This window comes from Moschus berezovskii, chromosome 2 (assembly GCF_049115385.1).
Source record: "Moschus berezovskii isolate FMDL1 chromosome 2, NW_MosBer_1.0, whole genome shotgun sequence".
Classification (NCBI taxonomy): domain Eukaryota; kingdom Metazoa; phylum Chordata; class Mammalia; order Artiodactyla; family Moschidae; genus Moschus; species Moschus berezovskii.
The window spans coordinates 57,262,334-57,287,241 of NC_142461.1; the positions used below are offsets into that span (position 1 = coordinate 57,262,334).

The 24,908-nt window shown below is 32.0% G+C and overlaps 1 protein-coding gene across 6 annotated transcripts in view; it reads right to left on the reverse strand.

The window, feature by feature from the left end:
- The window catches only part of GLS (glutaminase), an 85,292-nt gene that overhangs the window by 49,334 nt on the left and 11,050 nt on the right, over window positions 1-24,908 (reverse strand). For 3 of the 6 annotated variants that reach the window (XM_055398844.2, XM_055398845.2, XM_055398846.2), the window contains exons 2-9: window positions 20,422-20,518; window positions 19,948-20,069; window positions 15,501-15,630; window positions 14,451-14,530; window positions 11,718-11,881; window positions 7,997-8,055; window positions 349-381; window positions 205-263 (exon numbers count right to left, since the gene is read on the reverse strand). In XM_055398844.2, coding sequence (XP_055254819.2) covers window positions 205-263; window positions 349-381; window positions 7,997-8,055; window positions 11,718-11,881; window positions 14,451-14,530; window positions 15,501-15,630; window positions 19,948-20,069; window positions 20,422-20,518 — 744 coding nt within the window. Of the gene's footprint in view, window positions 1-204; window positions 264-348; window positions 382-1,198; window positions 1,218-4,965; window positions 5,122-7,996; window positions 8,056-11,717; window positions 11,882-14,450; window positions 14,531-15,500; window positions 15,631-19,947; window positions 20,070-20,421; window positions 20,519-24,908 lie in introns of those variants that run through there. The other 3 variants (XM_088828773.1, XM_088828779.1, XM_088828780.1) reach the window with 3 other exon arrangements.

Here is a 24,908-nt window from a genome sequence, read left to right on the forward strand (position 1 = left end):
TTCCCAACCCAGGGATCGAACCCGCATCTCTTATGTCTCCTGCATTGGCAGGAGGATTCTTTACCATCTGAGCTATGAGGGAACACACTAAAGTATATATATGTTAAATCAGAAAAGAGTATTTAAAATAAATTGTGGCCTAGATTTTAAAAATTTCAAGAGATCTAACCCATCACAAAAGCCTAATTCAAAAACCAGACTCACGTTGCATTACTGAATCCAACATATTCATTACCAGCCATCTTATTCAAAAACTGCATTACCTATAAACCAAAATGAGAAACTATTAGTAATCAAAAAACAAAACAGAGAATGTAGCATGAAAACTGAGTTCAAAATTATACTTACATAGTCAAATTTTTCAGCATTATTCACTCCTTGCTGCAAAGAAATGAGACAGAAATGTTAATACAGAATCCATCACAGTTAAGCTTTAAGTGAATATTATATTAAAATTCCAAACTGCTATCATTATAATTAATATACTGTGCATTAGTACTTTTAAATCTAGGAAATACTCATAAGGTAATTTAATATTTATATAAACTTTTTTATTACATGTCCCTACATTAACACCCGCATGTTGAGAATGGATCTGAATTACAAAGGGAATGCTTTATTTTAAGTATAACTTCCCAACCCAAAGTTACAGAATTTTAAATACAAGTTCCTCAAATCCCCTTATCTTTCATAACACCATAATCTGCTAGAATGTATGTTATTATCTGATTTCACATTATAAAAAACTTAAAATAAAGTTTTACCCTTAGCAAAGAATTAAGCATATATATATTATGGTTTTCAATTAAGAACAACCTACTTATATTTCTAAAATATAAGTAGAAATACTTGTATTTCTTAAACCTTAAGCCAGTATTAGAGTTAGAAAATAAGTTATGTTGCAAAACTAATCTTTTACAATTCTAGTATATGTATACATTCTGGATATACTTTACTAATGTAGAGAGATTCTACCTTTAATATCTCACTTGTTATAGCAATACTTGAACTAAAAAAATCTATTTCATAGTCTAAAAAAATTAGCTACACTTGTATTTAGCATTATGCCAATTCAGAGAATGGAGGATGTATTGTTTCATCACTTCTATTTCTGACAAGTTAGCTGCTACTGCAAATGTCAATAGGAAAAAACTATGTAACGTAGATCAGTTCAAGTAGCCAAATGGTTTCATTTTACCTCGGCGAAGTTTACAAAGCAGTAAGTTGTAGATCTGAAATCAAACGTATTAATTGGTGATATGCACCCAAAAGAAACAATACATCTCTAATTTTTAAAACAAGTTTAAAATGAAGTAATTTGACAACTAAAATTTGAAAACTAAAAGTTTAACTTTGCCATCAAAAAACCCAAAACAATACAATTTAAAGTTTTATTACAAGGGGATGGGGGGAAGTACCAGAATATTATTTAATTTAATAAAGCCAGGTTCATTTTCCACTGTACAAGTGGATTAGGATGTGGCTGATAATCTGAAAACTTAACAAATCAACTTATTTGAAAAAGAATGTGCAATCACATATACAAATCAGTAGCTGGAAAGACCACCACACTATTTCTTCAAAATCAGGAACTAACAAAGCTTAAACAAGAAAAATATAGTTACAGCCATACTGTAATCACTATCTGTGTATTTCCTCTAAAGTGTCCTTTGACATATTATAAGTTTTCTTTCTTTATAATACACCAGAAATCAAAATGTAGAAATGTAACTCCAAAGCTGTTCAATGAAAAATAATTAAAAGAAGAAATTACCAACTTCATTGAACTGTTGCAGTTGTCAAAATATTCCATAGATCCTAATGCTGTAAAATATGTAACAACATTTAAACCACAAAAACCTTTTCAACCTTTGAAAAAGCACAAAAAACAACTCTTTTGGAAAAAATTGTCAGCATTTGCATTGGGATGTCACATGGATAATTACTGGTTATACAATTAATCAATGTAAAATAAACAAATTATATTGAATTTTCATTCTCTGACCTAAACTGTACTTTCTTTGTTTAGCTGTCATGTTTAATTTTTTTAAAAAACAAAAACTGTCTCTTGACTATACTCATGTTCTTGATCTATTTTACTATTTCAGCTTACTAAATTAATGTACAATTAGGTTTTACTTCTATGGTACTTTTCAGAAACAACTGATATTTGTCAATGTCTATCATCATATAAGATTTTGGGTCAACTATCTGAAATGTTCTGGCAGATTACGTAAATAGGCAAAATATCTGAATGATTGTGTTGACTCAAGAAAATCTCTATTCAAAACTTCCCCATTTAATCATAAAAGTACTTGATTAATGTTTCTTTTTATTATTTACCTAGAAATAGCATTTAAGTTGATAAGATGTATTTGCCCCTGTCATCTCTTGTAAAGGTTTCATGTACCCCAGGGATATGTGGAATCTAGTAATCATTATGTCATGTCATTCTAATTTTGAAAATTTTACATTTATGAAGTTTATTTGCACAGTTGTTAGAAAAAAACACACATACACATACCAAATTACCTAGAGTAAATCCTACCCCTGTACCATCCTGCCAAAGCAAACCAAACTGTTTAAAAAGAAAATCATTTCTCCAGTACTGGGGTACAATGGGGTGAAGGAACAAATGTTATGAAAATTGAAGCCAGGAATGGGTGGATGGGGGCTGGTTATACTATTGTTTATTTTGTGTTACGTTTGAAATTTTTCATATAAAGTTAAAGGAAAAATGTTTACTTGTTAATAATTCCCCACAATAATTACAAAACCGTTTCTTTAGAATACTTTTTAAATAGTAACTGATTTTTAATTAGTTCATATAACAGTGGATATTTTAATTGTTAGAATAAAAGGTTTAATTCTCTTATTTTGAATTTTTACAGATGTAAAAGTTAAGAAATCTTGCTGACAACAGATGAGTAGATGGAAATCAGAAAGGTTTTGTTATAACAATGTCACTCAATCCTTTGCACATTTATCTCATTACACACAAGGTCACACAGTAAAATATATCTTCAAAAATTACACTTAATGTTCTTATTAACTAACAACTTGATCAGATCCTCTTCCCTTTTGCTGAAACCACAAACACTGGAAACAACCTGGTATGTAAGATTTGTTCCCAGTCATTATAGTGATTACAGTAATTCACATCATCAATACCATAACTACAGTCTTTCAAGATGTTCTCTTCTGATGAAGTTTTTACAACCTCAACCAGTGCACCACAGTAAAATCTGGGACATGAGAAGTATGCCTTTCTTTTGGAAAATGTGGGGAAAACTGGACCAAAGACAGTTTAATTTTAAGAAAAGGCACAGAAGGAAACAGACTTAGAAACTGATAGTTTTAAAACTATCAATGCCCCTCTGTATCTTGGAAAAATATTCCTATGCCCAGGGATATGTTTATTTTAGTGTTAAGTCACTGTACAAGCATAATTAGATATATTATTTTAATCTTAGAAGTATAGCACTTTATATAATATACAGTAGGAAAATATTAAAAAGATACATTGGACAAAACATCTAATCCATTTACCACAAGACTTTTAAAAAGCAAGCCATGTGGTTTATGTTTGAAAAGGTTAGTAGTAATCAGACCCTGAGATCAGAAATTTTTTTGATAAATGTACCTGTCAAGTTAAAGAATTTACATTCCATTGAGGAAAACTTTTATGAACAAAAATTTAACAAAGAAGTTTTAACACTGGCCATTAAAATTTGATAAAGAGTTTTAATATTGGCTATTAAAAGAACTAATATAAATATATTGGAGTATTTTTATAACCTGCTTTTGCAATAGACTCATGAACTGAATCATGTACTATACATCACAACACAAGTGAAATATTCTAAAAACAGGGACATGTGCCAATAAATTTAATATTACTCATTTAAAGTCAACACATTAATAACAGTTTTGTAAATCACTTGATTCATTCATAAAGTATGGAGTTACAGAAGCCAATTGAAAATTAAATCAAAAAGGAAAAAAGACATAGAAGAAAAAGGCAAAAAGAGGTAACTAAAAATGATTTTATAAAACACTTAGCTTAATCTAGCCAAAGAAAATGCTTTAAAGCTAAACAACAGGTGGAGGATTAATATAGATTATTACATGTAAAAAATGCTGTTCTAAATCTAGTACTTCCATAGATTAACCCTAAAAATAAAGTAACAGAAAAGTGAATTCTATTGACACCAATTACCAGCCATTATTTAAGGAAAAAAGAAACCCCAAGCATATCTATTGATATAAACATGAAGTAAATATAAGTCAATTACAATCCTTTCTTATTAATGTTACCAAGTTCAAGGCATTGTCCATTGCACCCCTGAGTCACAAACTGCCTCCTGTGTTAACAAGTGATGGTCAACATGACCAAACCGAACATTCCATACATACTAATTAAATTTGCCTTGATTTTTTACAGAGCATGATTAATTAAAAAAAGGACAGGAAAAACCTCCAAAATTTTAAACTCAAAAATACTTTGGACTAAAAAAAAAAAGAGAACTCAAGTTATTCAAATGACAAAAACCAGAAACTATCAGTAGAACTGAGATAAAAACATATAAGACAATGCAATTTACTCTTTACCTTTAAAATAAAAAAGCAGAAGTGCAATAATTATAATACGTTGCCCTAGTTTTCCCACCCAGCCTTCAAATTATCACAAGATCTTAACTTTTAAACTGAAACTGACATTAAAAAATAATGTAAGGATACTGCTGTTTCATCCAGAAAAACTGTGCTTTCAAATTTATTTTTACTGTTTCCTTTAAGTCAAACAACCACATTATCATCATCATCAAATATAACAAACTGCATTGAAAAGTATTCCTTTAAGTTTAGCCGCTACCACAGAGAGAAAGAGGTTAGCACCTTCATGGTTTTTTAAATTATGTGCATTTTAAGTACAAAAATGACATTTTCTTTTATGAAGGTATTTACCTATATAGCTTTGTTTAAAATTTTAAATATTGGAGTTTTCCTACAAGTTTAGTAGTTAAGAATTTATGCAACAGGTTCCTTCTGTCCAAATCCTCTTTTCCACAATCTGCTAATCCTTTTGAACATCTGCTCTGCCTCTTCCCCCATTTCCTGAGGATCACCACCAATCCTACAAGGAAAAAATATCAATACTACAAAATTATGAAATAAAGAGTCTTACTAAAGACTCTACTAATTTATGTGTTTGGGGGGAGGGGGATAACATGAAGAAAATATTTTAATAGCACCATAATAAAGTCTTGAATTTTGAAAGAAAAAAATAACCTTAAGGTCATCAGTTAAAAAACAATTCACATCGACTAGCCACGGTATAAGAGCCACACTTCAGGTACTCAAAGTGTACGCTCCTTGATAAGAGGCCTAGTTCCTTACAGATAACAAGCACTGATTAATGTCCAAAGAATGGCTATATATACTCACTAAAAATGAGACTGACTTCTAATTCAATAAACTGCTATCTTCTGTATAAGTGAAATAAGGAAAATAATAAATTTCTCAACTTTTTAGACAATCTAACTATGCTAGGTAAAGACGAAGATGTCATCAAGAAAACAGCAAATATTTACATTAAAAATGTCAGAGTGAATTTGAATGAACAGCAAACAGAAAATCAGGAGATTTAGCTTAAGCCAAGTCCACTGCTGTTAGAACGTATCCAGTCTGTTTCCTCATTTTACCTATTTATAGAGTAAGAGGGCTGAGCTTGAAAACCCCTTCGGCTATGGTTTTATTACTTCAGCTTCAACTACCAATTCATAAATATTATGTGATCATATAGTCTGCAGAGATCACAGATAGGTGTTTATAAAAGTTTTGAATTCTTTTTTAAAAGAGTCCAAGAAAAGTATTATATTCTGGGACAATTTTACACAGAGGTATGTCAAGCTGACCCCTCCAAGATTTAGATGAACTTCATTAAAAAAAAAAACAAACACATAAAACTTGTGAAACATCATCTAAAAATAAAACAAAAAAATTCAAAGAAAGTGACCTTAAATATGAACCATACCCCAAAGCTTCATTTCCAACTTTGTCAGTAAATTTTTCTAAATTTAAAATTTCTGATCAAATTTGTAAAGACAAGATGACTCAGTTAAATGCACAGTTAGATACAATCACACTTATGCTGTGTATGTGTGTTTTTTGAACTGTTTCTCAGTATTTATATTAATGTGGCTCAATATATAATTTATGGCTTGTGACTGAACATGGTAAGTGAAACTTATAAAGTAATGATGTGGTATGACCAGACATGCATTTCTCACATGCAGCATTTCAGTGTAGTATATTAAGCCCATGAATCATTAAACAAAAGATGTTTAACTGCATGCAGTTAAGCAAGACTGCTATTAATCATTTACATATGCCCTTTCTTGAGAATACTGTTGGTGTGCTATGTTAATCTCTCTCCAGTGTAATAGTTCTTAAACTGAGATCCATGGGTCAGCTTCAAAGGGTCTGTGAACTCCCTACAGTTCATATAAAATCATGGTATGTGAACATTTTTTCTGGAAGACCCAAAAAAGGGTTAGAACCATTCTAGTGCTTTTCTCATCAAGCACTAATGCATACCTTTTATTATCATAACTTTCCTTACTTCTAATTTAAGTTACATGTTCAAATCTGAACAATTATTAATGAAACTTTTCTCACTGTAGTATTTCATTATAAGGGTCCATTTACTGGTGTATACCTCACACTGTACTGTAAGCTACCTGAAGGCATGACTATGCCTATCATATACTCATAACTTTTTATAATAAACAAGCAATTTCTTTCATCTCAAACTGAAAACTCTTCTCTTATATTAAACAGCAACAAATAACTAGAGGTTATAACGGGAAAACTGAAAATTTTCATAGCCTAAAATTACTTACATTAAAAAATAATACTTGGCTATAATATCTATGTCACTAGAGTTACAAGGATTAAGTGGCCAGTACTTACGAAGCATTTGCTCCAAAATAACAACATATACATTCTCAAGATAACTACTCTTCTATTTTAAGGCTTTTCCTCATGATCAACAACAATAAATTCATGAGCGTTAAGAGAATTTATAGCATACAAACTAGATGAGATTTTATTAACTGGGCCAAGGGTATAATTTACATTCAAACATTCTTGAGTAACCAAGGTATCTCATCCTCAGAAATGCATCTACAAAGCCATACAGCTATGTTATCTTCAACTATGGAATAGATATGCAGATTTACTTTAGAAAGTATATAAATGTTGCAAACACAAATGAAACATAGTTGAATATAAATGAAACTTAGAAATTAAAAACCTAGGCAGTATCACAGAATAGAACCATTTTTAAATACTTATTTCAATACAACATTAGTATTTCCAATTATTAAGGCAAACTAGACACTTAACAAGGAAACATACAGTGTAAACAAACCAAAGAATAGGAAAAATAAAATAACTTAATAATTGGAATAAGTCTTGTTTACGATTCAAGTAAAACAAATGAAACAAGTTCAAATGAAAATCGTGATTACAGTTCATGAAAGTCAAGGACTTGAGAATATTCAAGGGTAAATGTACTTTGTCTTTAACACAAAGTACCAGAACATTTGTCCCTACATATGCTGATGATAAACATCAAACAGTAACATGCTGTTAATTCTGTTTACATCTGTTCATTCTAGAAGAGCCAAAAAGAGAAAGAAAAAAATATTAAAACTTTAAGAAGAAAAACTGTGACTACTGTTCAACAGAAACTTCGTTTTGAATTTCTGCCAGATCTTCAGGTCAAGAATAAGTGTTTGAATTTATAATGAGTCATCTGTTTTTAATTCTGCCCTTGAAATTACATCATTTATTTTGAAATAAACAAAAATTCTAACCTTATATCATAAGATTAACTTAATACCAAAAGAAAACTTTTCACAATTCTACATAAGGTTCATATTTATGCCTTAGTATTTAAAAACATTACTAGATTAAAACATCAACAGTTTACCTTTATTAATGAAGTCACAACAATTGCTCCAGCATTTACCATAGGATTGTGTGGTTTATCTGAAAAATATAAAAGCAACAGAATTATGTTAAGTACCTGATACCACTTTCTGTGATGCACCGTTATGTCCCATGAACATACATCAATCTTCTTTATATAAGCCACTGTTACAATCTTTTTGGGGGTGGGAGGTACAAAGTGGAGAAATGCAATTAAGTCTTTATACATCAAACCAGTAATACACTTCTCAGAAGCTACTATGATTATACAGGCAAACAAAGATTCAGATACAGAAGGACAGTGAATAGTGGTATAAGAGCACATTCAAATTTCCTAACTATGCCATTTACTAGCTATTTGATCCTGGGTAAGTAATTGAATTTCACTGTGCCTCAATTCTCCCATCTCTAAACAGAACCAATACCTCAGCAAATCATAGTACTTGAATGAATTAAAACACATGAAATGTTTTGGCACATCACTAAGCAATCAAATAGTATTACTATTAAAAATCACCTTGGAAAAAGCATATCTAGTGTGGACCCAATTTTCCTTTTAGAAAGTATGTATATACATATATGTACATGCTCAGCCAATCAGTCACGTCCCAACTCTTTGTGACCCCATGAACTGCAGCCCACTAGGCTTCTCCGTCCATGGGGATCCTCCAGGTAAGAATACTGGAGTGGGCTACCATTTTCTTCTCCACATACATATGCAGAAAAAGAAGACACAAACAAGTGATACACATAGGATAAAAAGATTACAGGGTATTTAAGTTGTATTGTCCATGCTTTCTATATTTCCTGACAATAAGGATGTATTTTCTATAATTAAAAAATTACTTAAAATTTAAGTTCATCCAAAATCCTACCTCTTCTAATTCTTCCAACAAAGAGAATTTCAAAGTCTTAGCTGATTATATTGTCATTTACAGTACAACACAAATGCCAAACAGGGGCACTGGAAACATTTATTTAAAAGCATAATTGCTAATCTGTTTGTGGTAGTAACTTACTTCTTTGGGAACAAGTTCCTATCTAACTTAACAAATCTAGCAGAGTTCATAAGTTATTGCTACATTATTTGTCTCCTTGAATTTTAAGCAAGTTATCTTCTGTGAGATGAGTCTAGAGCTAAACAAGGAAATTCTTCAACTGTCTAATAAGAGTTCTGTATGACTCGGGAATTCCAGTCTCACTATATAATCAAGAAAAATAAAAACTTATGTGTACACAAATGTTCTCAGCAGTATTACTGGTAATAATTAAAAAGACTGAAAAATAACCCACAACTCAAACATCCTGCCAAATGATGAATGGGTAAACAAAATGTATTATTATTATCCATACAATGGAATATTATTCAGCAATTAAAAACTAAGTACTGACATATGCCCAACATGAAAGCATCTTAAAAAGACATGCTAAAAAAAGTAAAATATGCCAGTCACAAAAGACCAAATATAATGATTCCATGTATGTAGAACGTACAGAATAGGCAAACCCATAGAGACAGCAAGTAGACTACTAGTTTCCAGGCACAGAAGAGAAATAGAGATTGACTACTAATGGGCACAGGGTATCATCTGGGGTGATAAGCGTCCCACGATTGGTTGTGGTCATGATTGTACAACTCTATGAATATACTAAAAGTCATTAAATAGTACATTTTGAATGAGTAAATTATGTGGTAGGTGAATTCTATTTTAATAGAACTGTTAAAAATGTTTAATTAAAAAACAATAACGAAAAAAATTGGGTAACTTAAAGGTACATTATTCTCAATATAAGATCAACAATGTGATTTAGTAACTAGCTCTGCTTTAACATTTTGGGTTATGATAATGACAAGTTTCCCAGTAGTCATGTATGGATGTGAGAGCTGGACTATAAAGAAAGCTGAGTGCCAAAGAATTGATGCTTTTGAACTGTGGTGTTGGAGAAGACTCTTGAGAGTCCCTTGGACTGCAAGGAGATCCAACCAGTCCATCCTAAGGGAGATCAGTCCTGGGTGTTCATTGGAAGGACTGATGCTAAAGCTGAAACTCCAATACTTTGGCCACCTGATGCGAAGGGCTGACTCACTGAAAAGACCCTGATGCTGGGAAAGATTGAGGGCAGGAGGAGAAGGGGACAACAGAGGATGAGATGGTTGGATGGCATCACCAACTCAATGGACATGAGTTTGGATAAACTCCAGGAGCTGGTGATGGACAGGGAGGCCTGGTGTGCTGCAGTTCATAGGGTCGCAGAGTCAGCGACTGAACTGAATTGAATGACAAGTTACAAAAGTTAAAATAAAACAGTGCAGGGATACTGTCTAAGTAGTACAATCAGGATTTCACCTATTTCAAATTATGCTAAGAGAAGTCTGCTTTCTTTGAGATCACACCAAATGAGAATGATTATTGTCTCAGAAAAACAGTACACATCCAAAGGGAAGTCAAAAAACAAAAAATTTCCATAAATTAGTTTATACTTGTATATATTCAAGTATCTATCCTTTCATTTCTGACATTATCAGGTTCAGTCTCTAGGGCTTGAGAAGGTTGAAAGTGAAAGTGAAAATCGCTCAGTTGTGTCCAATTCTTTGTGACCCCCATGGACTATACAGTCCATGGAACTCTCTAGGCCAGAATACTGGAGTGGGTAAACTTTCCAAAACTTCTCCAGGGGATCTTCTCAACCCAGGGATCGAAGTCAGGTCTCCCACATTGCAGGTGGATTCTTTACCAGCTGAGCCACAAGAGAAGTCACAGAATAAAAAGATTATGGTAAAATAAGAAAGAAAATGCAACTGCCCTCAAAACAAATAGAAAAAGAAGGATAAGAAAATACCAGTTGTAACTTCACTTAAAAAAATTAATAAAACAATGAGTATAAGGCATATACTCATTTTTCATCCAGCATAAAGAAAAAATACAAGAGTGGTTGCAATCACTGAATTTCTTTACTTTTGATTTCTTCAATCTGTTTTAACTCAGCACATGAATAACCTAGCATATACCCAAAAGACTGAAAAATAGAAACCAATCTATATGTTGGTGTTTAGATTTAAAATCTCTGTCAGATCAAAAGTACTATCTACCTTTGTCATCCTCTGTTTTTTTGGATTCCTGTAAAGTAGTAAGGCTTACTTCCTGTAAATTCAACTATTTAAAACAAGATATTTCTTTCATATACTAAATGTTAGGGAAGAGAAAAAGCAAAATCATCATCTCAACAAGGGCCACCATAAAAGCTTTTTATTATGGAAGTTTTCAAACATATACAATATACAAAAGTAGAAAGAAAAGAATACAAGTGTGCATGTACCCATCACTTAGCTTCAATGATAACTAATATTGATAACATTGACATTGATAACCAAAAATGATAGTTTTGATAACCAGTATCATTTAGTTTCAATGCTAACCAACAAATTCCAGACACTGAGATTTTGTAAGATATTCCCCTATGGGTAATTATACGGTGAAAGTCTTATTTTTTGCCCTTATCTTCTCTCTACGTCACCATCCAGTGGTATTAAAATGCCTAAAAAACCTGTTTTTTAAAGTAGGTAAGTGATTAAACTATCTCTATGGGTTTCAAAGAATTTTCATGACAAATGAAAAAGTATGAATGTTTCAAATTTTTTTCTTCAAAAAAAAAAAAAAACTACTTAGATTTACACAGGAAAATGAGATATTTCTTTTTCCAAGTAACTTTTATATTCTTACCATCTTCATTTAAAAACAGTTTGTTGAACCTTAATCCACTTGGCTCTTTCCCAACATATCGATGCACATATTCTGTTCCAAGGTCATTAACAGCAATGGCATATTTCAAAGGTTTTACACAGGACTGAAGACAAAATGGAACTTTGGTATCTCCAACAGAATGCCTATTTAAAAGTAGATTTATAAAATAATTTAGATCAATTGAGAAAAAATGTAACAATAACTACAGCTGTTATTTACATATTAATTCTAATTTACAACAGCTTTCCCATAATTCAACTACAAGTCTACTCAGACATTAAAGAATAAGTAAGAATAAATATGTTTATTTAAAAAATGCAAAAGTTTACAAGTACTAAGGTAAGAGACTGCCTCAAAATTACTACACAATAAGTAATGTGAAAAACTGCCTCTGAGGACAAGAGGGTATGATCCTCCTTACTTCCATCTGTATTCAAACATATAAAATGAACTAGTGCTTTTAGAAATTAGTCACCATTTCTTTTTACTCATAGCTTTAATCAAGGTTAATCTGTAGTTAGTTTTCTGGGGCTCAGTTTATTCAATATCGTTCTCTGAGCCCCTCTCTAAAAATGCCTCTTCTTGTGAGCCGTTATCTATTCATGATTTCCAGGCCCATTAAAACAAACAGGATCCAGTTTTATAAACTTGATAGAGTTGGCTCTAAAGGCAATCATTATCTCCATGGAGATAAACAACAGAACAAAAAGAAAGCTTTTTATGTTACCAAACTGCTAGGATGCACATGAAGTAGAGAGCTGGTTTGAAAACGAAAAAATTGTGACTGACCACAAGAGCAGCGATTTCTGTTTAATTTGCTAAAGTATCCCAAGTGCCCCAATCAATGAGCCAACACAATACACGCACACATTCATTCTAGTGGAACTCATTCATAGTGAAACTGGGCACTATAATAACTACCCCTGGACAATCAGAAGTTAATGGAGATATCAGAGGGACACCTCATTTCTAAGTATACGATGGACTATAATTAAACATGCATATATATATATATATGTATTTTTAAAGAATATAATATTTTTCTTATCAAATTTATGAATAACTTGTAATTCAGCTTGTAACGTCAACTTGGCAATCATTCTATTACCTGACAAAAGCCTGTCTTACTACCTTTAGATTTCAAAATACCTATGATCTAGTCCAAAGTCAAGTTTCAAAATTTCTCTAGATAAGAAGGCTAAACTAAAAGAATCACCTCTATACACAAAATATGTTTAAGAAGAAAAAAGACATGCATGAGAATTAGCTAATAATAATTCCTTCCATATATAAAAATTTCTACTACATGATAAACCATTTCCTCCAAATACAAAAAAATAGGAATACCACTCCCTACTGGGATTTATTCCATAGGATAAGCCATGTCTTCTCATGAATTTGTGTCTGTTCACGGCACCCAACATTCAATACAACACATGAGTGTTTAATACATTTCACAGGCCAAGATGAGGATAAAAGTCTGTCATAATGGAGAGAATAATGGACTAGAAGTTTAGAGACCTAGATGCTAGTTTCACCTCTGCCAGTTTTATACAAATTCTGGGCCTCAGATTCCTTACGTTAAGTATGAATGAACTAAATCACATTTTTTAAAAAAACTGTAAATACTTGAGAAAGATTAAGTGATAAAAAAATAAAAGTATCACTTAGAATAAAGGCACTTGAGACATACAAAAGCTTTAATTGGGACATTATGATTTGTAGTTTTATCTAAATGATTTGGAGTTTCAACAAAATTTAGGATAAAATTATCTAACATAAATTTATCAAGCTGTGTACACCAAGGAGTTGTTTATCTCATTTTATGTAAGTTATATTTTAATGTAAAAAGAGATAATTACCTTAGTAAAAAGCAAACAAAAAACCAGAATGATTTTATTTATGAGCTGAAGTCTTCAAATGAGTAAAAAAAATATGATTTTTCTTTTTTTGGCACAATTTTTCTGACTAACAAGACAAAACTGCAACATAGAAAATCTTTGTCTGACTTACAGCATAATAAAAAGGTCATTCTTTAAAAAATATTTCAGAACTCTGTTCATTTTTCCAAGGGCCTCTCTCGATTGACTTTTAAAATCAAATTATTCTGAGGTGCCCTCATATTTTTATCCTTTTTATAATTCTGCTGGATCCTCAGATGTCAGTGGTTATACCTGCAGTGTGATAACATCCTGAAAATCAAATTTCATAGGCTCCATGAAATCCTGCATCTTTTGCAAATGACTGACTGGCAAGACTATATATTATATTACATTGTCTTAACTACCATGCTAATCATATCAGCAGCAAACGAAAATAACGACAGCATGGGTAACCAATGTTAAGTGAAGAAAGGTGAACTAATTCTATTAGTACTCAGTTCATCAGTGAGTAATTTCATATTTTGCCAAATCTATTTTTCCTAAGCAAATCTGTAACTGTAATTCCTTGAACAATAAACATTCAAATAACAAGACTACAACTGTGAATAATGCAGCTGAAATGCCGCACAAAATGTAGTAAAAGGTATTATTTCAGTTGAGTTTTTTAAATTAAACTAAAATTTAAACTTTTCTGCCTTCTTGAATTTATGTCATCTCAAGGGGCTAATTACTGTTAGAGAAGACGCTCCTCTCTACCTCATGCTCATTGTTATGCAGTGAGCAAATTTAAGTTTTAGAGCTGGTTTTGATGAATTTGAAATAAACTTACCTCTGTCCATCTACTGTACAAACGGATACACCCCACAAATCAGGGCTGAACTTGGCTAGTTGAGGAATATAATCTGCAACCTATCCAAAACAGTGGAAATAAATCAACAGATAAAATGTAAAACATTCTCTTCTATCAAAAAAATTTATCTCAATTTAGCTCCCACCAATGAACATTTTGTAGTACTCAGTGGCTTTGTAGTGTATCTTTTATAAGAATATTCATAAAAACTAAGGGCATAACAGACTTGAGGATTACAAGTGAGATCTAAGTGACCTCTCAGAGTCTCCGTCACCATCTGTTTTCTACTGCATTCTCTCTTCCTAAAAAAAACACAGTCTAAGAGGAACTAGGAATTGATTTTTTTTAAAGGGAAAAAAACAAAATTTGTTTAATCAGGGTCATGATAATAGGGTTTCATTATCTAAAAACTTTCAATATCAAGAATAAATAAAATAGCCCTTATATTATGCAGAGGATTTTTAAAAACTGTAAACACTTTATTTAATATTTGAGGATATCATACCTGCAGAAATTCCCAGGAAGTTATTTTTTAATTAATTAAAAATATAAAGGTCACCTTAATCGTTTGAAAATCAAAAAGATTTCCTTTTAACGAAAATAACAATTAACCATAATATTTGAAATATTTTAAAAGCACTTAAAAAAAAGTACAAAAGCACTTAAGCTTCCCTGGTGGTTCAGACAGTAAAGAATCTGCCTGCAATGCAGGAGACTTGGTTCAATCCCTGGGTCAGGAAGATCACCTGGAGAAGGAAATGGCTACCCACTCCAGTATTCTTGCCTGAGAATCCCATGGACAGAGGAGCCTGGAGGGCTATAGTCCCTAGGATTGCAGAGTCAGACACGACTGAGTGATTTAAACTTGTTTACTTCTGTTAAACTCTAAAAGAACTTAATCCAGTGGCTTCACTTAAATTTCTTACTTAGCAAAACACAAAACCACATAATTTTAGTCTCTACACCTTCAAGTTTAGCTAAATTTATTCAATTATTAGTTTAGGAAAATATTCACGTCAAAAACATTACCTTTCCTCCAGACTGCTTTTTAGCACTCTCATATAATTCATCGATATGTGAAGTAAAAGACATAAAGTCAGGAATGACAAACTTTCTTCTAAAGGCTTGTGTCAACAAAACAATGTTGCTTTGAACACATCTGTGGAATATGAGAAAAAATTAGTACTTGATAATAATAACAATATTAGGAAAATACTCAAACAATAAAGAAATTCAACATTTTAAACAAATTCTAGAAATTATACTCTTTCTACATTATTTTCTTTCCTCCAAGCACCCTTTCATGTAGCTGCTTGTAAGCTGTCAAACAAGTTAAAGAAATAAATTAGATAGCCTAAAAACTGCATCAAAGCTTAAAACAACAAAGCATTCTACCAGGTTAAGTACCAAGACCATCTAAAAACAAGACCTTTTCACCTACCAGATATGATAAGCGTTCAGCATGACATCAGGTTAACAAAAATAAGACTTTAATATATAGCTGAGATCCTATTTTTCCATGAAATAACCTCAGATATATGTCCCTTAAGAAAAAACTTCACAAAAAACTAAACATTCCATATTTTAACATATTTTCTATAAATTACATTTTGAAAATCTTGCATTTCTAAGCTAAAAACTTTGTTTAGTCAGATTTGTCTCTAACATAAAATACTTATTTAAACACTTGCAAAAATAATGTTTAACTTTAAAAATATATACAATAGTATAATAATTTTATATTACTTGAATCACCAAAAATGTTTACATTATTCTATGCAGTGTTAAGATGTGTAACATACTGTAGAATAAAAATGTTTCACTGTTAAAAACTATTTAAATGATATGGTAAACCATGTGGATGGGAAAGTATGAACTCTAATAATCTGAATCAATATTCTGGTTTGTTTTAAAAGGGTTTAAGCTAGGAAATCAATTTAATAATGTAACCCTAAAGAAGAGTTTTATAAATAGGTTAATAGCCAACCATATACTCTAAGCTCATCTTAAGTGAGTCTCAGAAGCTCAATAATAGAACACTTAATTGATAAAGGAAGACACTGTAGACTTGAGCATCAAGCCATTATACCAACTAAGACTAAGCCCATAACAGACTAAAAAGTACTAAGCTTCAAGTACTATTTATCCTGTTTAACCCTCAAAAGATGAACCCTTTAAAAAGGTAATTTACCCATTTTATAGATAAGAAAACTCTGTGTAACTTGCAAGTAAATGTGCACTAATTATAAAAGGAGAGTTGGGGAACAGACACTGTCAATTTTTCAGTTCATGGTAAATGATAAATTTTTATCTCAGTATCTTAATTAAATGTTCTAAATGAAATAGCAAATTAGAATTAAAAGCCAGATATTATCACATTTTAACTATTGATAAAAATCCAGAATATATACTCACTTGGGTCAACATAAAATTAAACACTGATTTAAAATAAAACAGGCTATTTTCAGTGATAAAGTGCTTCGATTACAACATGAAAAAGTTATAATCCTAATTTCCATTATTAAGCTATAGATGTAGAAATAACTGACATCCAAGAGATAATATTTACTTCAGTAAACCAATAAATCTTATGATAGTTTCAATGTTACCTAATACTGAGTTTTGTCATTGACTTAACATTTAATATGCATCAAACAGTAATTCAACTTGTACATGAGAGTTACAAGTAATATATAAGAAAAGACATTTCTTATTAGCAAAAAGTTGATAATTTCTGATCTTAAATCACTATACTGTATCAAATCAAATCTACATCCTTTTTTTAAGAGGAAATATAAGGACTGTCAAACAAATAAAAATTATTAACCTTACTACTATTTACCTACTGAAAATTAATCAGCACTTTTAAAAGGTTTTATACAACAACTGTATATAGTCAGTGAAACTGGGATTTTTTTTTTTTTTTACTTTATTAGAAGGTGCTGGTAAAGCCATGCTAACAGCCTTCACTGGTGAATTACTGTGGCCAGTCAAGGCAATATCACTCAGAAGAGTGTCTAGCTGCATAATGATGAGCATTCCAATCTGTAATTTTTTCTTGGGAGTTATTTTAATATGGATGTCATGAATCTAGCTAGAAAATTGGAAGTCAAATAAAGTAGAATGAAGAGGAAGTGTTTTATGATTTTCAACAAGTCACATCTTTCTCATGCTTTTTTTGTTCAGTTTTCTCATCCGTATACTGGTAAAAATAATTTTTCATTAGTAAAATAACATAGTGGATAAGAATTTTCAAAGAAAAATCAAATACAAAGACTATCTCTCACTTCCTCCAAAACAAGGTGATAAAAAAATTTATGATCACACATAATACTTCTAATACTTACATGGCTAAAAATACATGAATAAATAAGGTATTCCTTTTCAACACATCTTTTTCTACTTCTACTAAGACTGTTAGCATTAAAAACAACTGAGTATCTAGACAGGTACAGGCAGTCTCCAACTTTCAAACAGACTATGCCCCAAAAAGTATGCTGAGAACTTATTTTTCCATTTACAGAAAAATTCTACGTGCTTTTCAGATTACCCTCAAAGGTTAAATATATGTATTAACCAACAATGTATTTTAGGTAAAATGTCAACACATTGACTTCAACCAAACCTTTCCACCTTTCTTAAATTACTTCTCTGGGAAAATGAATTCCATTGTAACATCTGCTTCCCACTTGCATGAAAGTGAGATAGTTTATTTCTGGCAACACGAACTAGAAAACATATTTTGAAAACAGAGAAAATACTTCTCTGAAGCAATCACCTTTATAGGTGACCTGAAAAAGTTAGTGGTCAGAGGTTTTGAATCTCATTCGAGGAATGAAAAGAGAAATCATATGCCTATAGACATAAACTTTTCCACTGCCCACTCTCATAGACCACTAAGCATCTGTCAAGTTGAGAACTGCATATATTACAATTGTCATTTTTTTAAAAATTGGATTAGTGTTTAAAATAACGCTAATTGTTATTTTTAATACACTTATAGTAGAAAATTTTATGCTTTTCTGTTTACTCAGTGTATATAACTTTTTAAAATTTCATATTTAAACACAACAGTATGTTTATGAAGCACAAAAAAACCTTAACCAGTACTGAAAAGATATAAAATACTGCTTTCATGTAGGAATTCAAATTCAAATTCATGTAGGAATTTCATGTAGCAATTCCTCACACCCACAATCAACATACCTATCTACCATGTCTTTGAATCAAGTCTGACAACGTCATTCTCAGATATACCAAAATAACTCCCGAGAAGGCACTTTGCACAGAGTTCATGACCACTAAAAATAATCTTACTTTAAAAAATACAGCTAACTAGAAATTATTTCCTTCCCTTCACAAAGAACAGGTTCGGCAGACCCAAAATTCCTAACATCAATACCAACATGAACCTAAAATCTACACTTTATAAGGTCAGCAGAGTTAACAGCATCAAGAACCATGTGGTGAAAAGACAGAGATCTAAAATTGGCAGCACTCACTGCTTCATGGTATGCCAAGACACTTGGGAGGATCTCAGTTAAATACTTATACCTTCAGATGACTTAATATTCCAGGATACTTCAGCAGGTATCTAGAACAAATCATCTAGCCCCCAAAAGACAATAAAATATAAAATATATATAAAAATACATACATACAAATAAACTTTCAAGGTAGATGCTAGAATTCTTTATAGCTATTTCAACCTAAGCCTAAGGTCAGGAAAAAGCCAAGGTTTAACAGTAGTGTTTACAGTTTTATTTTAGTTCTCAATTTTAGTTGTAAAACACCATATACTTCCTTGGGTTCCATGGACAAACTTGTTGTCTACCAAATTATTAAGCAATCAGACTAGCAGGAACACATTAGAGAAAATAAAGATTGGCAAACATAGGAAAATAAAAATATTCTCATTCAACCAAATCAAGGCATTAATGTCCAAAGTTAGCATTTAAGTTTTTAGATATTCTGAAAAAAAAAAAATACAAAAGCCTATGCAGTAAGCCTGTGTCTGCTGTGAGGAGAGAAGCAGACAATGGAGACACATAAACCTAATGAATGCAGGCTGCCTGAAGCCTTCCCATTTTATGATGTCATCTAAATCAACTTGTAGAAAAGAAAACAGAGACCATGCTGAGAAAGGCTGCAAGATATGTAGATGAATTAGAGATCAATTTAAACAGGACAGAGTGTGTTCCATTCAAACTGAATACAATCTCCAGGTATTATAAGTTGGAAACATCCATGGCTACATTTCCTCAGAACAGTTTCAAGGTATACTCTTAGCCCCAGTATATTATAGAACTTCAATGTGCATCAAGTTGCTCTAAGCAACTGATGTTTATAAATCCCCTCCCCTCTGTTTTCAGTTACACAGGAAGCACTGGCTTTCAAAGATGCAATTTCGCTTTAAAAGAAAAAAACAGCACATAGCATAGCAAATGACCATTAACGGTTTGGCAGAAATTTTTACTTTTTAAAAAGATCTTTGTCTAGCATGACACCATCTGATGTTGTTTGAAGAGTTAATCTTAACATATCCATACACTCTTTCAACCTGGGATCAGACGTTCGCAATCCTGTAGATTTGAGTGCCTGTTTTTAAAAAAATAAGAGTCTGTAAATACATAGCGCAAATAATGTATATGCTTATTCCAACTACAAGTTTTTAATTCTTGTATTTAAAAACCTCTACCCAAGACCTGAATATATATATGGCATTTTAGTGTCACTATTACCCTCTTTCTGGACAAGTTTCTCATTGTTTCTTTCATTTCCTTTCACTGATTACCTTGAAATGAGCATGATGAAAATTTGAAAATAAGAGAAATAGTGTCAGTCAGAATCTACATGTCAGATGACTTTAAGACTACATTGCAATATCACCATATATTGATTCGTATTACTGATTTTTAAAAAGTTAGGATAGAAAAATATAAAAACTTACTGTAATAAATTTATGAACAGGTATTTTCTCTTGTCCTTCTGCAATTGTATAGAACAGCAAATCTTCCAAACTAGGTAACAGACCCTGTTTTATTTTACTAAAGAGGAAAAAAAGAACACAAAATTAACTCTTATGTGAACTTTCAAGTAGATTTTAGCCATATATCCATTTTAAAATAATCAATGAAGCAGACTGCAGTTGATCGATTCCTCAAGACCTACTATCATATTAATAAATGCCAATTTACCAAAATCAAATAGTATTACTGAAACCACATTGAGAAGCACGTTTAAAACATGTTCATTAATTTACATAGATATTTTGTAATCCTAAATCATCTGTTATGGTGATTTCTTCCTGTACAGCCTAATACAATCACCCAATACTAACTATGAGCCTAGAAAATGTTCAGGTAAGAGTCAATATTTCATTCTGTTGTTACTGTTTTTTTATAGGATGATTATAATATGTAAAACAGTTGTGGTTTAGTTGTTATGTCTGACTCTTTGCAACTCTATGTACTGTATAGACTGCCAGGCTCCTCTGTCCATGGGATTTCCCAGGCAAGAACACTGGAGTGGTTTGTCATTTCCTTCTCCAGGGATCTTCCCGACCCAGGAAGTGAACCCAGGTCTCCTGCATTGCAGGCAGATTTGTTACTGACTGAGCTTTGAGGGAATCCTTGAATATAACACATATATTATAGTCATATATTTGTTATAAACAGTTATATAAAAATTTAGCTTGAATAATTAACCTGACTGTAAAATCTGAGGGAAAGAGTAATTAAGAAAAGATTAGTGTACAAGTTCTCAAGTCCTGGCTATATTTACTAGTCAAGTCACCTTGGGTAAATTAATTAATTTTCTGTGATTCAGTTTCCTCATTTGAGAAAGGGAGATAACAGGGCCTACCTCACAGGGTTCTTGTGAGAATCGGTTGACATTCAATACCCTCAGTGCCCTGTCTGGCAGAAAGTACTCAATTGTCAGTAGTTGTAGTGACTATTTCTAAAGTGACGTAGGCTTACATATATACATCAAATGCCACAAATCACAAAGACTGTTAGAAAGTTTTCAGATAACTATAATGAACCTATAAATACTTTCTTTTGGGGGGCTCTGAAACTGAAATGAACATAGTTTAATATTCTGACAATTCATGACTGTCATATGTATTATAGTGATGTTATAAGAATTATAGATCTAGGGTAGACCAATCCCCTTCCCACCCATCACTATTTATTAAAATCAAAGGTACAAATACATGTATGTACATACAAATACATATGTGTATATACAATGTCTGGAAAAGGCTTTACCTTTATTTCAAGAAAGAGAAAATTAGAGAGTGGTTCATATATTTCTATTTTAAAAGACAACAGAATACAGTGTCGGCTCATAAAGCATGTACATTTACACATGCACATATAAAATTTCTCCTCAAAGAAACACTAATGTTGGCATTAATGTCACTTATACTTGTTTTCAAAGCTATCATACCAGCTTCTTGTTTTTAAAGTCAACACTAAAGTACAAGAATTTCATGCCACTGTTTTAAAAAAAATAACACATAAGATTATTATAATTTAAAGATACATCCTGGATATATAATTACTCCTTAAAACAATTTTGGCTCTTAGAGAAATTTTAAAAATATATTTGGGATATTTTAAGAGTTAAAATTATGGATCACTTTTCTTAAGTGTTCTGATTAGTTGTTTTACATGCATTCTAATTTAATCCCTACAATGATGACTAAAAGTACTATTATCCAAAATAAAGTATGGTTCCTGGTACACAGTGAATGCTCAATATATTTACTGTTTGACAAAGAAAAAAAGACTGACTCTATCCCCCATTTCTCAGAGGCTCAGACAGGTCAACAAACTTTCCAAGACTACACAGTGGTAGTGATATATTTAGAAACCTTGTTCCTCTGAATTCAGAGTCCAAAATACATGCCTCTACAGTTTTGTTGGCTCTGAAACTTACTACCTAGTAATTACTTTTATAAGGTACGATTTTTCTAGATCGTACCCTGATCTAAAACCATTAAGCAGCATTCAACAGTACTGATGACTTAATATTTAAAGAAAAATTGAGCCAGCTGTCAAAAACAATCAGTGGAAAATAACACACTAATTATTTACAGAAAATGGCTTGTTAAATAAACTTCAGATAGTGGTAGTTTATCACTTTAAAAAACTGCAGAATAAGCTTTTCATGTATTTACCACACCAGTAAATGGTATTTGCTTTGCCTAAAAGCTATGTAAGTAACATAAAATATACAGTTCTTCAGCTTATGGTAGATAGGGCAAAGAATTTAAAATGACCATGTTTATTGCCACAGATAACATAAAAGGCTAAATATTTACTTACTTTTGGACAAGAGACTAATTTTTATCCACTGGAGAGATATTTAAGTCATCCCTAAAATACTATGGTCACAAAATAAATAATAAATAATAAACATAAATGTATAAAAAAAGTTCAAAATTGATTTTAAAAAAAAGTACTACCAATCTGAGCATTTAAAAGTTCAGACTCTGATCTGAAAATGAATTTACTTCAACAGTCTCGGGAACAAATGCAAAGGTTCTCCCCAAACTTTCAACCACACAGAAATTACCCTAAAGACCTTTCCTGAGATTATTACCTCCCTCCCCCACTTCTTTCCCCAGGCTTCCCTGGTGGCTCAGATGGTAAAGAAGCTGCCTGCGATGCAGGAGACCCAGGTTCGATCCCTGGGTCAGGAAGATCACTTGGAGAAGGGAATGGCTATCCACTCCAGTATTCCTGCGTGAAGAATTACACAGACAGAGAAGCCTGGTGAGCTACACAGTCCATGGAGTCGCAGTGTCAGACACAACTGAGCAACTAACACTTTATTTCCCCAAATTTATACCACTTTGTGGTACTGCTTAATGATATTATACTTCACCATTAAAACTCAAAAGCCAAAAACTGTAGTTTTTGGAATATACAGTAACTAGGATATTTTTGAGAAGTGTTTAAGTTTTAATGACAAAAAAATAGATCATAACAGGTTTTCAAATTGTAGTACCTACAATTGGTGATAAGCCCTCAGATTCTGTAGGGGGAAAAAACATGAAATAGTTACAGCACTCAGCAACTAAAATGGGTATACATAGAAGATGTGCAAATTCCAAGAAAAGTCCTTGTTTTATACTTTTTAATTCTTTCCTTTTACTCTCCCTCATTTCCTTTTTAATTTTTGCCTTTAAGATCTTTTCACCATCATTTTGTTCCTTCTTTTACCCTTCCTTCTCCTACTTTACCCTCTCAAAATATCTGCCTAAAACATAGAAATTTAAAAAACAAAAAATGAAAACCCCCATGTATTTAACTGAAATCTATAACATGTACAGCATTATACTAGTAAGTCCCTGCTTACAATCTAAAAAGGAACGAGAAGACATACATAATGAGGAATTACAAGAAACAGACAATGGGATCCAATCATTGGAAAATTACTCACTATGAACTAATAAGGTAGCTTCAGGGGAGGATGGAATTTGAGCTAGACTTAAAAGATGGGTAGGAGCTGGAAATATGGCAACAGAAGAGGACTTTAAGCAAAGGAAACAGAATGACCACACCAAGGAAAGTAAACATTCACTGGGTATTGACAAAGAACAGCAAATAGCCAGAGCATAGGATATATTAATTAGGGTGCCTGTTTTTACCCACGAGCTGTTAAAATACCTAATTTTCAGGGATGAGAGAGTTCTATATAAATCAACCAATAAATGAGGAGACTACCAAAAAATTTACAAATTTACCAATTCTACAAACAGGGAGAGACACTGTCTCTGACTACTGATCAACCAGTTTCCCAATACAAAAGGACAATTAAAACTTCTTAGTCTGATATTTAGTTTATAAATTGACTATGTACTATCTATGCTATCAAAAGTTACTAAGTGAAAAAACTCTTTATCAAATGAAAGAAGGAAAATGAACTGCAAAATGAGGAGAGGGGAAATATATGGAAAACAACTTACTTTGTCTTATTTTGTTAAATAATGTTTCATATTACTTGACCTTTCCAAACTATAAAGGCTGGGGTAATATCTTTTTTGTCAATCCATATACGGCTGCTGTTAAGTCGCTTCAGTCATGTGCGCCTCTGTGCGACCCCATAGACGGCAGCCCACCAGGCTCCCGTGGTAGAACTTCTGTAGTATAACTGTTTTCCAGTTTGCAAGTTGCCAACCCAGTGGGTAAGGGTCTTGAAGAACAGTACATCAGGAAAAAAAAAAAAATCTTAAAAACCAATCTCTTGAGCTAGGATGGTTCTCTGGAGCTAAGTGAATTGTTATGAATATGTGAAGATCACCTGTAATATCATCTAGACCCCAGAATTCATCCATAAGATGGTCAATCAGCAAGAAAATAGTAAATGAAATCACTGCGGGAATAGCTGCTTCTCCAAGGGCTGCAGGGACCATGACCAAGGTGA